The sequence below is a fragment of the Stegodyphus dumicola genome, chromosome X2 (assembly GCF_044657685.1).
Source record: "Stegodyphus dumicola isolate Sdum_Otavi_A_Nest chromosome X2, ASM4465768v1".
NCBI classification, from domain to species: domain Eukaryota; kingdom Metazoa; phylum Arthropoda; class Arachnida; order Araneae; family Eresidae; genus Stegodyphus; species Stegodyphus dumicola.
In genome coordinates, this window is record NC_140781.1 from 80,582,138 (window position 1) to 80,596,916 (window position 14,779).

General features: G+C 31.7%; 1 protein-coding gene across 1 annotated transcript in view; it reads left to right on the forward strand.

Moving 5' to 3' along the window:
* Positions 1 to 14,779, forward strand: part of LOC118197948 (uncharacterized) — a 350,563-nt gene that overhangs the window by 218,897 nt on the left and 116,887 nt on the right. The window contains exon 3 of the mRNA XM_085809172.1: positions 638 to 773. Within this exon, the coding sequence (XP_085665298.1) occupies positions 638 to 773 (136 nt within the window). The remainder of the gene's footprint in view (positions 1 to 637; positions 774 to 14,779) is intronic.

The window sequence follows — 14,779 nt, forward strand, 5'->3', positions numbered from 1 at the left end:
AATAAATTTAGTAGAATGTATGTAAATGAAGTAATTCAAAAGTATGAAATTTTATGCATGAGTATGAAAGTAAAAAATGATTAAATGTCATACTTCTGGATTACTTCATTTAGATATATTCTACTAAATTTATTTTAGGAGATAATATAATCAATCTTACTTTAGTAAATAAATTATATATATATGTGCGTGTGTATATGCACAAACATTTCATGCATATATATTTTCTGTAGCTATTAACATCACTAGTAAAAGTGAAATATATTTAGTCTGTTGCTTCATTAAACTTGAAAAGAACTAATTAAATTTCCAGTCATTAAACATAAAATGTGAAATCAAAGTTATGATCTTTTGCACTTACATCCACTAAATGGATTATATTATCTCTATAAGAACAGAAATCTTTTCATGTAGCTTCTTGTTAATTATTATACCAAACGTAAATGAACAGAAAGAAATTCAAGTGTTAGGTTTAAAACTTCTTCATTGACATTTACAAATAATTGTTCTGCACTGTATGCATATGCTAGGAAATAAAATACCATTCCCATGAGATTCCAGAAGTATTAAATTTTCTTCATGTCTAGTAGTTAAACTTTAAAGTTCCCGATTTTAATACTTTGCATTCTCTTCCTAGCTCGAAAAATCAAACAGCAGTCACGTCTTTCTTGCGTCAACGGATCTGAATTCAGAAGGACTTTATGGCTGTGAAGTGTCTGGAGAAGCACCTTCATTCAGTACAGCTAAATCGGAAGACGAAATGCGAGTTTATGGTAAGTTCTTACACTTGATTTACAGCCACGTAATGTTAAAATAGTGAATACTCGCAGTTTTGAAACAAATTTTAGTGTGCAGTAGAAGTAATCAAGTGACAGTAGGTTATAAAATGCAAGAATATCCCCCAAAAAAGCAATACCCAGTTCAAAGAACAAGCGACTGCTTCTCTACCGATTGCCATAATTTCCATCTTTGAATTTTAATTTGTTTCTAAGCTATACGTTCTCAGTTTTGATTGATTTGTAGCACACTGTAATTATATTCATTTCTCTTTGCAGTACACTGTTTTATACTTTCTCTATTTTCCATATTATACTTTTGCTTCTGTCGCGGCACAGATCCAAAAACTCTCTACACATCGATTCAGAACCATGTCATGAAGGCAGAAGAATCATGTTAATTCAGCTTGGTATTGCTCTGAGTCGCTGGAGAACTATCTGAAAGCATTTTATTTAGTTTAAAGCTATTAGTGGGATAGTAAAGACTGACAGTGTTTCCTTATGTCATAATTTATAATATCATTTGTAAACTACATAGTTCGGAAACAGCGGTTGCCTGGTTGGTTAATTAACCACTGTTAAGGTAATCGAAGTACATATTAATAATGTTTTGTACTCAACGGCTGTAGTCACTAATTTTTTTATCTACCGTTTTGTTTGCTTGCTTTTTACGAAAAGTTGCATTAACTTCAGTCGTAATATATTACAAATGACCTATAATTTTCATCGCAATTTATTTTGAAATTGTTTGCACTTCTCAAGTGAAGAAAATTACTACGACGACTGAAATATCTTGCCCTCAGATTTACCCGTAAAGTATAATTAATTAACAAAATTTAAGTCAACACTCGATTGATAGGATATTTTTACTAGGAATGTCTGATAATTTCTAAGACAAGTATTAACCATTTAATACATTATAAAATATTTTTGCAAGACTTAAAATATTTTTATACTTAGATCCCGTGAACATCATTATATTCATTATACAGCTCATTCAGCTTGTAGGGTTTATATTTATTTTAACTAACATTTATTTTAAGTTTAAACTATCTTTCCTGTCAAGCCTTACTTTCCCCTGGAATTGCCAATGCCAGAGTATGTAAATTTTAGTAGAACGCGCAAAGTATTCAGATTTTCAGCGGAAGTAAATTTGAGTTAAGTAGAAGAGAAACGAGTTCGAATGTGTGCTTTCTTGCTTCCCGAGCGTGAAGGTGGCTAGGTAGAAATTGAAGAACCGCGCGTTTTGGTCTGTGTGCTTGCCTCGGCAGATAGTTGAATCTTTCATTAGAGAGCCTCGTAGGTAGTAACTTGTTATTATTCATTTTTAGTTTCTTATTTTTATTTTACCGCCGGGTCGGCGTAGTTTGTGAGCGTCAAGTGCACGCATCTGTAACTTCTAAAGTAGAATAAAAAGGGAGTTAAACCCTTCTTAAGAGTTTTGTGTACTTTCCAGTTCATAGCAGTCACTATTATTGTTGCGTGTAGGTTGGGGCCGCGCAACACCACAAGCTTTCTGATTTTTGAGAAGAGAATGTTACACATTCTTCAGACTAACGTCCAATAGCTTCCTTCACCTCTTCATCATAATCAAATCCATTTCCTCGCAGATGCATCTTTCCAGTGATGAATTCACGTCTCCCTTTCGCAGTCAACCCTTTAAAAGACGATACCGTCAAGATTTATCATGAATAACATTTCATGAGATGGTTCTATTTGATTTCTGTTCCATTTCAGATGTTAGAAATTTCGGAACCCATCGAGAATGCATCTTAGTCATTTGCATTCGTTCTAGATTCTCTTAACAGACGCGATACTAACATTTAGATCTGTCGCAAGTTAAGGCGCCATTGTATGCCTGTTATCAAAACTATGTATTTTCATTTTTCAGATAAATATTTTTCACAGGTAGCTTAAACTACACATCCTGAGCATGGGGCTTCTTCGAATAATGTCTGGCAATGTTCGAGCAAGGGTTTTTACCTCATAAGTTTACTTTAGTTTATTTCATTATTGCAAAGTACTTGAGGGCTATTCTAGGGAAAACTGGCTCATTTGCACGTTACACATGAGGAAAAGCACGAAAACACCCATGCAGCCCGAGCGTTCGCCGAACCGGACTACCAGCGTTCTGCAACGTTATCGCCCGACCGTTGGTGGGCCTTCTTGTTTCACAAGAGCAGCGTACGATAAACTTATTTCGCATACATTTATGGATATGTACACTGCGAAAAGAAAAAAAAGGGACAGTTTTATATATCCCGTTCTACTGGGCCGATTGACGAAATTCAAATTGCGTTTTCCATGTCTCGAAAGCGCAAATTAGGATATATTTTACATATATATATATATATATATATATATATATATATATATTTTACATATATATATATATATATATATATATATATATTGCTTTGTTCTAACATAGATATTTTGACACAAAATCGGAACTTGTTTTGAAATGACATGCGAATTTTGTTTTCATATTTCGATTCTACGTCTAAAATTATGCCTAGATATTAAACTTTGTAATTTTTGGTGAGAAATGAAAAAATTTATCTTGGCGAATTTTTTCAGTTTGCGCCAAGAATAATTCACTTGGAGAACTTCATAATTTATAGCAACCTATTTTCCTTTCCTTTTCCTTCATTTTCCTCGAGCGGAAAGTCAACGTTCATACTTTCAAATAATTTTAACAAATTACCTAAACCTCATTTTCGTTATTATCGCTTTTAATAAATAAGCCAAATTTCAAAACGCGTCAAAATGTAAACTCACGTATATCTTAGGAAATTTTGAATAATAAAAACTGTAATTTTTTTTTGCAAGTGTGCTTAGAAATACATATACTTTAAAATGATGGTAAAAATTTTATAGGTTATAATTAAGAATTGTTTTTAAAAAATTAATTGAAAATACAGGTTTAAAAAATAAATCATAAAAAATAATCGAAATTTATTTGGAATGAACCTACATTTTCAAATATGAAAGTAAGAATCAAATAAGTTTAATTAAGAAGGAGATATTAATAAATATATATATCAAATTCAATTAACATTAAGGAGCTAAAATTTTGAGAGCTAATTTTCAAAAAACTACTCGAGCGATTTTTACAATACTTGGCAGTTTGGCATAATTTGAGTCGTAGAATCGAAACATGGAAAAAAATTGGCATATCATTTCAGAAAAAGTCCGATTTTATGTCAAAATACCTATATTAGAAGAATGCTATATATAAATCTAATACATATCCTAAGTCGCGCTAAGCTATATCCTAAGACAAACGCATGTTGTATTTCGACAACTGGCCCAGTAGAACGGGCGATATAGAACTGCCTCTTTTTTTCTTTGCGCAGTGTACGTTTATAAATCCTTGGTTAAAATTTTAATAAGAGTACAATGTTTAATTCAGTCACTTCTCTAAGGATTTTCGCCTTGCCGACCAACTTCAGCGCTCTGGATCGCAAAAATTAATGAACGCAGACAGCTGCACGTAACATTCACTAGTAGAGAAGGATGTTTCAATATCTAGACACAATTTCAATCTATTTGAGTTGATGCATCTTATCATTACCGAACAATCTCCACAGATTCACATAAAATGATACAAATTCATATATACATAATTTTACAGAAAGTAATTATTAGTATGCTATTACTTACTTTATAGAACGCATCTTTCAGACACATTTCATGACTGCTCAAAGCGCTTTTAAAGTGTTGACATATTCCACTGTTTTTATTCTGCACAAGTCGCCAACTGCTACTAGTAGTCATGTGGATTAATCGCCAAACACTAATCCCTTGTTTGAATCTGGGAAATAAATAGGTTACATTGCCCTTTCGTGGGTTTTTCCGTGTCCAATATAAATATGAGTAAGCTTCCTTTAGAAATGTTGTCCACAGAAGTATCTCTTCCCTTAGGGAGATAATTCTAGTGTGTTTTGCCGTAATCAAAGGAATTCAAATCCATTAGAAAGTCTCCACGAAGGCTTCCATTTTTCGTGCCAGATGGTCTTCACGTGCTTTGCAGTAACTGATTAAACAATCATATGACGTTAAATAGTTTTTCTTACAGATTTCTTAACTTACATTCAGGACGCACGATGGACGTGCCTGGTTGGTACAGTGTTAATTTATAAGAAAGGGGCTCAGTAGAAAGCTGTGAGGAATTACGTGGCAATGTAAAAATTAAAGATTTCTTTTACTTGGATTTCGTAAGTTAAATTTAATCGCCACATCTGAAACCTAGCTCTACACGTATTTCAAAACTAACAAACTTAATCTCCAAATCTATAACGTGCAGATGATTGACTCTCAGATACTTGTCGCCAAAGCATATATCATAACCACTTTAACAAATCAGGGGCTAAATATTATTTCTTTATTGATAAAACTGTTAAAGTATTTTAAAATCCATATTTGTATTAAGGTTTAAGAGGATGTATATCAATAAGTTAAACATGAAAACAGATCGAAAAAATGCACTGCCTTCAGATAGTAACTTTGCAGCCCCTCGCATTTTTTAACCTCTGGGAAGTACATTAGAATTATATATAATGGCCTCTATGCATGTATGCTCAAATTGCCACACGATAGAAAAAGGGTTTTAGATCTCATCGTATTTATATACACTGCTGGCTCAAAATACAGGTAATTTTCATAATTGGCCTGAACAAATTTCAATGTCACTTGGTATGAATATGTGTTGATGTGATAGAAAATATGTACTGTTGAACAGTCGTGGTGCACATGATGACCATGCGGAAGGCTCATTGAAGTAGGAAGGTTTAAATGAGAGATTGTAAGCTCAAACAAAAAAGGAAGCTAATAGGGAAAATGGTCCTTTTTTAACAGCCAAATCTTTGCACTTAAACCCTAGAGACGCTTATGGGAAAACAACAGCAACTCACCTTCCTCCTCTTCGACTCTCCAGGACCTGAAAACAGTGTTTTTGCAAGACTGGGACTGACTGGAGCTCATAAACTCTCTCAATACCTGTGTGAAGTTACGTCGTTAGAGCTGTATGATTGCTAGTAGGGACCATATCCTTATTAGCTTTATTTTTTTGTTCAACCTTGCAAAATTTGTTTTAAATCTACTTGCGCCGAAGAGCGTTGTGCGGTCATACGTGCATACCATGACTATTGTATAATATGTGGTTTTGTGTGATATCAGTTTTTTATATTTGATTGTATGATATCAGTGTTTTAAATTTGGTAATATATATATATATATTACTAAATTTGATTTAAATCTGTAAGTTATTTCTCGAGATAATTATCCAAATGTGAAAATTACTTAATTTTGAATACTACTGTATTTTAAGAATGGTTTTCCTTTTTTTATTTTCTTTTAATCTTCAATCTAAATTTTAAAATTGTTCTGAGATTAAACAATTTTCATACATAAAATTAGAAATAATCTCATAAACATCTTTATTTTGCAATAGAGGTAAATAAGTACAAAAGCATTTCATAAAATACCGAATAAAAACAATTCGTCAAACTTTCGTAGTTTAAAATTAATTTTAGAATTACGAACTTCTGTGATAAATTGCTATATCTGAAAATAAAAAGCTTACTAACATTTCATTTTGATCATATATATATATATATATATACAGAGGTCAGTGTGTGCACAAATATATATATATATATATATATATATATATATATATACATATGTCATATTCCTGACATATTTCTTTGGAATAGACTACATACAATAGCATTCCACAGCAAAATGTGCGTTTGTTTGGAACTGGAGAACACGAGAACTGAGATATCTCTGAATAAGAAACCTATCTCATTCTCAAGTTCGTGTACACTGTCCCATGACTTAGAAACCCAAGATCAATATTTAATTGGACCAGGTTTTGTAAGGATAACTGCTCTGATTCGTTTGCGTATCGAGTGAACATACTTCTGGAGTGCATTTAAGTCCAAACAATACCATGTAGTGGCTATGCAGTGTTTTAGATCTTGTAAATTGGATGGAAGCGAAGAGTGCTGTAATAGTTAAATAGGAGGTGAAAAGAAAAAAAAAATATGCAAGGAAATTATTTAACACGGCATAAGTATCTCTATAAAGTAGAAGTATGTTGATAAAATTATAACTGTTATCTTTAATAAATATTTCTTCATAATGAAAAGGAGAACGTTTGTTACAACTCTGAAGGATTTCATATTTAAAAGTACGTAATTTATCTGAAGAAAATTAAGAATTGAGTTAAAAAATGAATAAATAAATTTAAAAAAACTGAAAAATTATGGAGTTTTATTTTATCTATACTTACTTGTAAAGAATTGAAAGATAAACAAAAATATTTAATATTAATGTTTTATATTTATATTTTAAATCTTTATATCGTCGAAAAATATTGACATGTATATATTTATATATTAATATAAAAAGACAGCGTATTGAACATAATACGAAAAAATGTTTATAAAATCTTCTGCGATTGGGTAGTAAATTTGGCGACTGGTGTGTAAAATCAGCGATTGGTATTTATAAAAAGCGATTAGTTTCCGATACATTTTCACAGTGTTTATCATTATATTTTTAATATAGTTTAGACATTGTGTATTTGTTTAATATCATACGCACATGTGATTTGACAGAATTCATACTCCTGTACACGTTACATAATACTTCACTTCTAAGTAAAACAGCTCTGAATGCATACCTTCATATTTAAAGCCAGGCGCGCGACAGAAAATTCTATTACTTATTTCGCCTGTTACCGTTTTCAGAGTCCCACCCACGGTTATTAGCGAAGAAGCAAACAGGAGTGTGCATATTTACCATGGTGGTCACGTCCTCCGATTATAGACCGTTATTCATAAATATAGAGCAGCAGAAGTGATTTACTGTTCTTTGTGTCCTATTACCAGCGAACCTATTGATGTTATTAATTCGGGAAGAAATGAAGGATGACCTCAGATTGTCAAAATAAATGCGCTCTTAGCCTCAGGTGCGTAGCGCTAAAATTTTTAGGAACTAAATGAAATTATCTTAATCTTATCAGCCTGGATTCTACCCGAAACGTTTGGCTACGGCTTTGTTATTGACTGTGGATATCCGTCCCCTGTCACATGATTTAGAATATGTGGAACACTTTCAAATCCTCTCTCTTTTGCAGATTTCTTATTTAGCATTGGGAAACGATGAGTGTCATGTGAATTAAACGTTATATATAAACTGGCAAAATGTGTTAATAAAAGAACATAAATTTTAAATAGCACGTGATAAAGGGCTCAAAATTTATACCTGTTATTTGAGAGTACTAATGTTTGTTACATATACTAAAACAAAAGATCTTGCATTGATTGCAAATGATTACTTCGAATCTAACTTTAGTTTACAGATTAAGAAAAAATTTGAATAATAAATTTGTAAAGGATCATTTGTAATTGTTAAATGTTTCGAAGTAAATTTACCTTTATTTTTAGAGTTTTATTTGAAGTACTTGAAGTCCGTTGTAAGGTATTAAATACAGATTATATTTGGCATTATTTGAATTTTCGATTATCAGATTTTTAGTTATAGTTTTACATTATAACGTAATTCAAACTATAAGTTTTATGCAGTTGTTCAACTATTTTATTTGTTATTTTAACGTGGAATACGTTCAATCTTATATATATATATATATATATATATATATATATATATATATGTCATAATAAAAGCACAAGGAAATGACGGAACACTGTAGATGCGTGATTAGACCCATATTGAAGAAGAATTTTGATTGCGTAGTATTTAAAGAACTTGGCAGTCGAGCCAGTTTTAATTCCATTTTTATTTCCAATTGATATTTGTGGCCACAATCACTTGGCACTCTAGTCGTGCCTTTCCGCAGAAGATTTACATTTTTGATATTGTTGGAATAGAAAGCAAGCCAGCGAAATTACATCTTAGCACAGTAGAGAGCAAAAGCTGAAGTGCGTAGTTATGAAAGATGGAAGCACGCGAAGAGAAAAGTTTTGGTTTACAATTCGGTGATTGGTCGTCAAGAGGCATCTGGTATTAACGGTTACGTAAGATCGTATGATTAATTTGAATGACGCAATGCAGATAAGTTATTACGATTTTAGAATAGAGAGGAAGAATTAATGTTTATAGTTATATTATAATTCTGATTCATACATTTTTATCTTACATATTTCCCCCTTCAAAAAGAAAAAGGCGTAGCGACAGAGAAGCCTTTTTAAAGAGAAAGAGTTAAAACACTAGCAAATGTAAAAAAAATAAAAATACATAAATCATAAAATTTTTGTCCTGTAAAGTATAATTTATAAATATCAATTTTTTTTAAATAAATTTTTAATTTTTAGAGTCCTATTGAATTTTTCAGCATTTCAGTCCAAAAGTCTTTTTGTTTGAGAGTTCACATAATCATAATTCTTCAGGGAAGGTTCTTGTTATTACAGAATATCACAAAATAAACTTTTACATAATCATTACTTATAATTAAATGTAATGCACATAAATATTTATGATACTGATTTCTATACTGATAAATTATAATTTAACATCATAAATAATAGGATTAAGATTTTCAGAATTTATGGTTTCACCGTTATCATCTTTCATTTACAATTCCTGATTTTACCAAACTGGAAGCCTCGCAATACTTCTAAACAAACATATCCACCAATAGGGCTGTCCTCTTGAGCTAACCAGTGTGTTCTCTGCACTGGTGGCCCAGGGTGCCTACGCAGTTACTTGAAAAGGCCTCCGTTCCTTGCATTAAGGTAACTGGCCTTTGAGAACTGCACTAATACATTCCATAATGAAAATATAATAATAATAATAATATAAAAAATTACACACTCATAAAATGAGAGCCTCCAACATTATCTTGCATGAAGAGGGTAAAAGGAACAACTGTACAGAGGTAATTACAGGCCTCTGTTGAAGAAACCAGTACAGCCTCATCATACTATACTTAACACACAATAACCCATAAATTTTAACATGCATTTACCATAATTTCATATTACTTATCTGTACTAATTCCACTTAGTTTTAACATCTTTATTTTTAGAATAATTATAAAATTCGTATTCAAAATTCTCAACAAAATTTCAAAAACAAAAAAACTTATCTTAATATCCTTCCCTATGAATAATTTAAATAGCTTAAAATTAATTACTTAATTTGCTCACACATAATTATGAAAAATTAGAAAAATTAATGAACAAGAATTTCAGATTTTCTCAAAACAAATTGCAGAAATTTTAACCAAAGTTGAAATGAAAACTATAGAATCCGCAGCACATTAAATAATTTAGTTCCTGAGCTAGATTCACACGAATGTAATAATTTTTGAGCTGTTGAAAAAGCGGAAGTGCAAATAATTTTCTGTCGCACATACTTGTGAACACTAACTCAGATCGACCTTGAACCCGCTGTAATGCTTAATTCCTAAACGGTAATTCACTGATGATTTCCTTTTCACTAGCATTCGAACTTCTCAATTTATCGAGAGATTACTTTCAAACTGTAAACACTACGCATGATTATTTTTTTGAAGCACTTGCAAAACATCACAGCAGAAGAATGATCTGTTATTTTTTAAACACTGAAAAAACAAACTTGATGATTCACTTCTTTCACATTATCTTGGATTTATCACAAAACGATGATTTGAAGAGCTGAATTAAATTTACCATTGAGGTTTCAGACTGCAGGAAACTATCCTGTCGACTTAATTGTAATAATAAAAGCACAAGGAAATGACGGAACACTGTAGATGCGTGATTAGACCCATATTGAAGAAGAATTTTGATTTCGTAGTATTTAAAGAACTTGGCAGTCGAGGCAGTTTTAATTCCATTTTTATTTCCAATTGATATTTGTGGCCACAATCACTTGGCACTCTAGTCGTGCCTTTCCACAGAAGATTTACATTTTTGATATTGTTGGGATAGAAAGCAAACCAGCGAAATTACATCTTAGCACAGTAGAGAGCAAAAGCTGAAGTGCGTAGTTATGAAAGATGGAAGCACGCGAAGAGAAAAGTTTTGGTTTACAATTCGGTGATTGATCGTCAAGAGGCATCTGGTATTAACGGTTACGTAAGATCGCATGATTAATTTGAATGACGCAATGCAGATAAGTTATTACGATTTTAGAACAGAGAGGAAGATTTAATGTTTATAGTTATATTATAATTCTGATTCATACATTTTTATTTTACACACACACACACACACACACATATATATATATATATATATAAAACAGAGAATTGAGACTAAAGATATTGACAAAGTTTTTTTTAATTCATTAAAAAAATGTTTCGCGTACAGTTTCAATTGTCTGTTTCGGCGAAACGCGATATGGAGTTAGTTAGCTTGATTCGAAATTCATTAAAAAATAATTTTCTCTGATGAGCCTTAATGAGATTCGAATAAGGATAATCTGCCATTTACCGCTTCTTAGTTTCTATATTTTTTTATATTTTTGCTCAAATAATTTGTTAGTACTTTTCCTAATGCTTTAAATTTACCTTAATTAGATTAGCATATTGCTTGCTATTAGTACTGATTTTTACTTGTAAATATTCACATGTTGTATTTTTTTCTTGTAATACTTTTAATTGCAACTTATTTTGCTTGTGTCAATGTTTTCACGGAACAACAGTATTTCAGCGGCTTTTTAGCGTACGAACTAAGATTTTTCTTTTAACCTTTTTCTAAATTTTGCAGCCCAGCGCGCAAAGTTTTTGACCACATAGGTCTTTTATAGTTTATTCTTTTTACTTTACTTTAAATTATGTATATATATATATACGTATATATATATATATATATAGAGAGAGAGAGAGAGAGAGAGGCAGATAGATAGATAAATGTAATAAAAGCCAACTTAGCAATAATGATGGTATAGAAACGTAGAATGTAGAGCTATAATGAAGTGCAAGAAATTTGGTTGCGTAGAATACTAAAATATTGCTCCTTAATGAATAGGAAACTGACAGCCAAGCCAGATTAGATCTTCATTTTTATTTCAGTAAGCATGTTGCGGCCACACATTTTTGATAGTTTTACTGTAAGAATAGAGCAACAGGCACGTTTGACGTGTATTCAGAGTAGGAATCTCGGCTAGGGCATCGCACATTTTTCACTTTCCAGCATCCATATAGCATAATGAATCTACAATGCTAAGATTAATTTGCCAAATAATTCACTAAAATTTGGCTTCCTAACTGCAAGTACTGGATTTGAGCTTTCTATGAAACTATACTTTATTTTGATTGAGAATTAAAGCTGTAAGGTATTTTCTGTCTTCCTCCGTGGTATAATTGTAAACATATTTGAAGCCGTATTCGGGAGGTTCAGAGTTCGAGTCTCGGTGAGGGCAGAACACATTTTCACGACTTCTGCTTCAAAAAACCTAATGACACTACAATTCTTTACAAGTAGATAATTCTCTACTTGTAGAGAATTGTAGTGAGCTGAAAATTAATTTTCATAAGCATTTCCAGCCAACTAAACTCTTGTTTTTGTAAAAATGCGTTCAAAGTATCAGAAAACATACAATTTACGCCACAAAACTGAAAATATACCTCAGTATAAAGCTAAAAATGTTCGAATATATTCGCTATATGTATAAATGGTTATCTTACCTGTTTCTTATCATGCCTGGAGTTTCTTCTCGGATAATTCATTTGATATACTCCATCCTTCCAAACACTCTGAATAAAATTCTCTGCACGAAAGATGCGGTTATAACATTAATTAACAAGACTTAAAAGGTTGAGTTGAAAAACCCTTTTACTAATTCCTAAGGCTTCATTTTTAGTGAATCATGTAAAAATTGTCCTTTATATATTCGCTTAACATTTCTTTATCACGTCATCCATTTAACAAAGCACTGAAGTAATGAAAAGTGATTATGTGGGTAAAAAAGATTTAATTCCATAAATTAAAGAAGGAAGCAATGAGAAGGAATAAGAAAACTAAAATGACAGATGTCATATTCGGTCTGCAATTAGAATGGAAACGGCCCGAGAAGAAAAACTTTATCCTCTGCAAACAAATGGGATCGATTGCTCTTCTGTAGTCAATACAATCATTAAGTGTAACTCAAATATCGCGTGAGAGCTGTCAGGCGATATTTTCGGAAATGGAACAGTTTTTTTTTTCATCCCATCACTTTAAAAGATAGAGAAAAAAATTCCTTGGTTTGTGGCTGCTAAGATATGCACGTTTCATGCGGACATTTCTCATTCGAATGGATACACACATTCGCTTTCTTGGAAAGAATAGCTGAGAGCAAGGAATGGATGTTTGTTTATGATCGCACTTTCAGTTACTATGTTTTTCCTTTCCTAGCTGATTTGGCAACAGAAGACACCCAACAGCGTGATTGATATGCACTGACGCTGAATACGAATACGCTATAAAATAACATTAAACAGTTTTATCGATTTGATAATATGCAAGAATCTGAAATGTTACATAACAGTCCTTTCACTTAAAAAGCAGTGCTGTTAGAGGCATCGATAAAATTTTTTTACTGAATTGGAAAATGTATTTCATTTTCTGTGTTTTGATTAATAAAAGAGTGAAAAGGTCTCTTTAAATTTATTGCGTACGGTTTAAATCAATTTAGTATTCTCTTGATGTCTCACAAGGAATGTCTTCCAACCCTGAACTTTCTCTCTTTTTTTAAAAAAAAACAATATATACGAATCTACTCATTTAGAAATATGCAATAGTAAAAGAGGTAATATTCTATAGAGAGGTAGTTAAAAATTGTGGAAATAACGAGACTATACAGCAGAACGCTCTTTGAAGATAATAAAAAGATGCAGGACTGAAAATTTGCAAAGTCGACAAGGAGATCGATTTACTTAACAAAAATATAAAATAATTAACGAAGAGATAAAAATCGAAAGAAGCATATTTGGGCTGATAATACACAGCAAGTTAAAATGAAAGGTTAAATGGAACTGAAGGAAATTTAATCCTTGAAAAATTAAGTTATAATAAGAGAATGGAAATTTTACCGCAGAGAAAAATGTCTCATTTCAATGTATGTACTATACAAATGAAGTGAAGAAAAGAAAGTATTAAACTGTTTTACACAAATTGGAATTTGCGAACTAAATCGAATTATAAAAGTGTTAAAACTGCAAAGCCACTGGGGGCCGAAATGTAAAACCTCTGAATACAACAAGTTCGAAGTGAGTTTAAATAATGTTAAAATGAACTTAAACACCATCAGGGTTTAAGTTCATTTTAACATTATTTAAACTCACTTCGATGACCACTGTCCTTAACATTCTCAAAGAAGGAATTTCAATACATGGGCATACAAGGCAAATAAAATGTAGGCTCAGGTAATAATATATTAAATTGCTCAATATTTAACAGAAAGTAGTCAAAGTTGCAACTACTAACAATTTAAGATCCAAAACATATTTTTCAATTCACAAACAATGAATAGACTGACAACCTGGTAGTTTTCTTTTATTTTCCCATGTGTAACATGAACACCATCCGTTCTCTTTTAATGGGCAACCAGCGGCAAAGCGGTAAAGTTGCTGAATAATGGTAGTTTGACCTAGAATCAGTTACAGACGAAAGAACTGGCATAAATGGGTATTTTGGTGGTTTTTTTCATGTCTTACGTGGATATAAGCCAGCTATCTTAGAATGTTGTTCATAAAAGCATCTCTTCCCTAAGGCAGGTAGTCCTCGCATGCTTTGCCGTAATCAAATAAACCAAATCAAATCAAATCTTTTAAAATAAAAAAGCTGTAAACTTTTCTTCTGATTAATTTTTATTTCGAACATACTACAAGCTACACTTCGATTTTATAAAACGTTTCTTACATTACAATAGCATTCTACCGCATTTTCCCTTATAATTCCGTAATACATGATTGAGGTTTCGTCCCACACCCCCCCCTAGATTAATTATTTGATAAAACAGTTCAGAATCCACTTTTAAATGCGTCACTTGATTCATTTTCA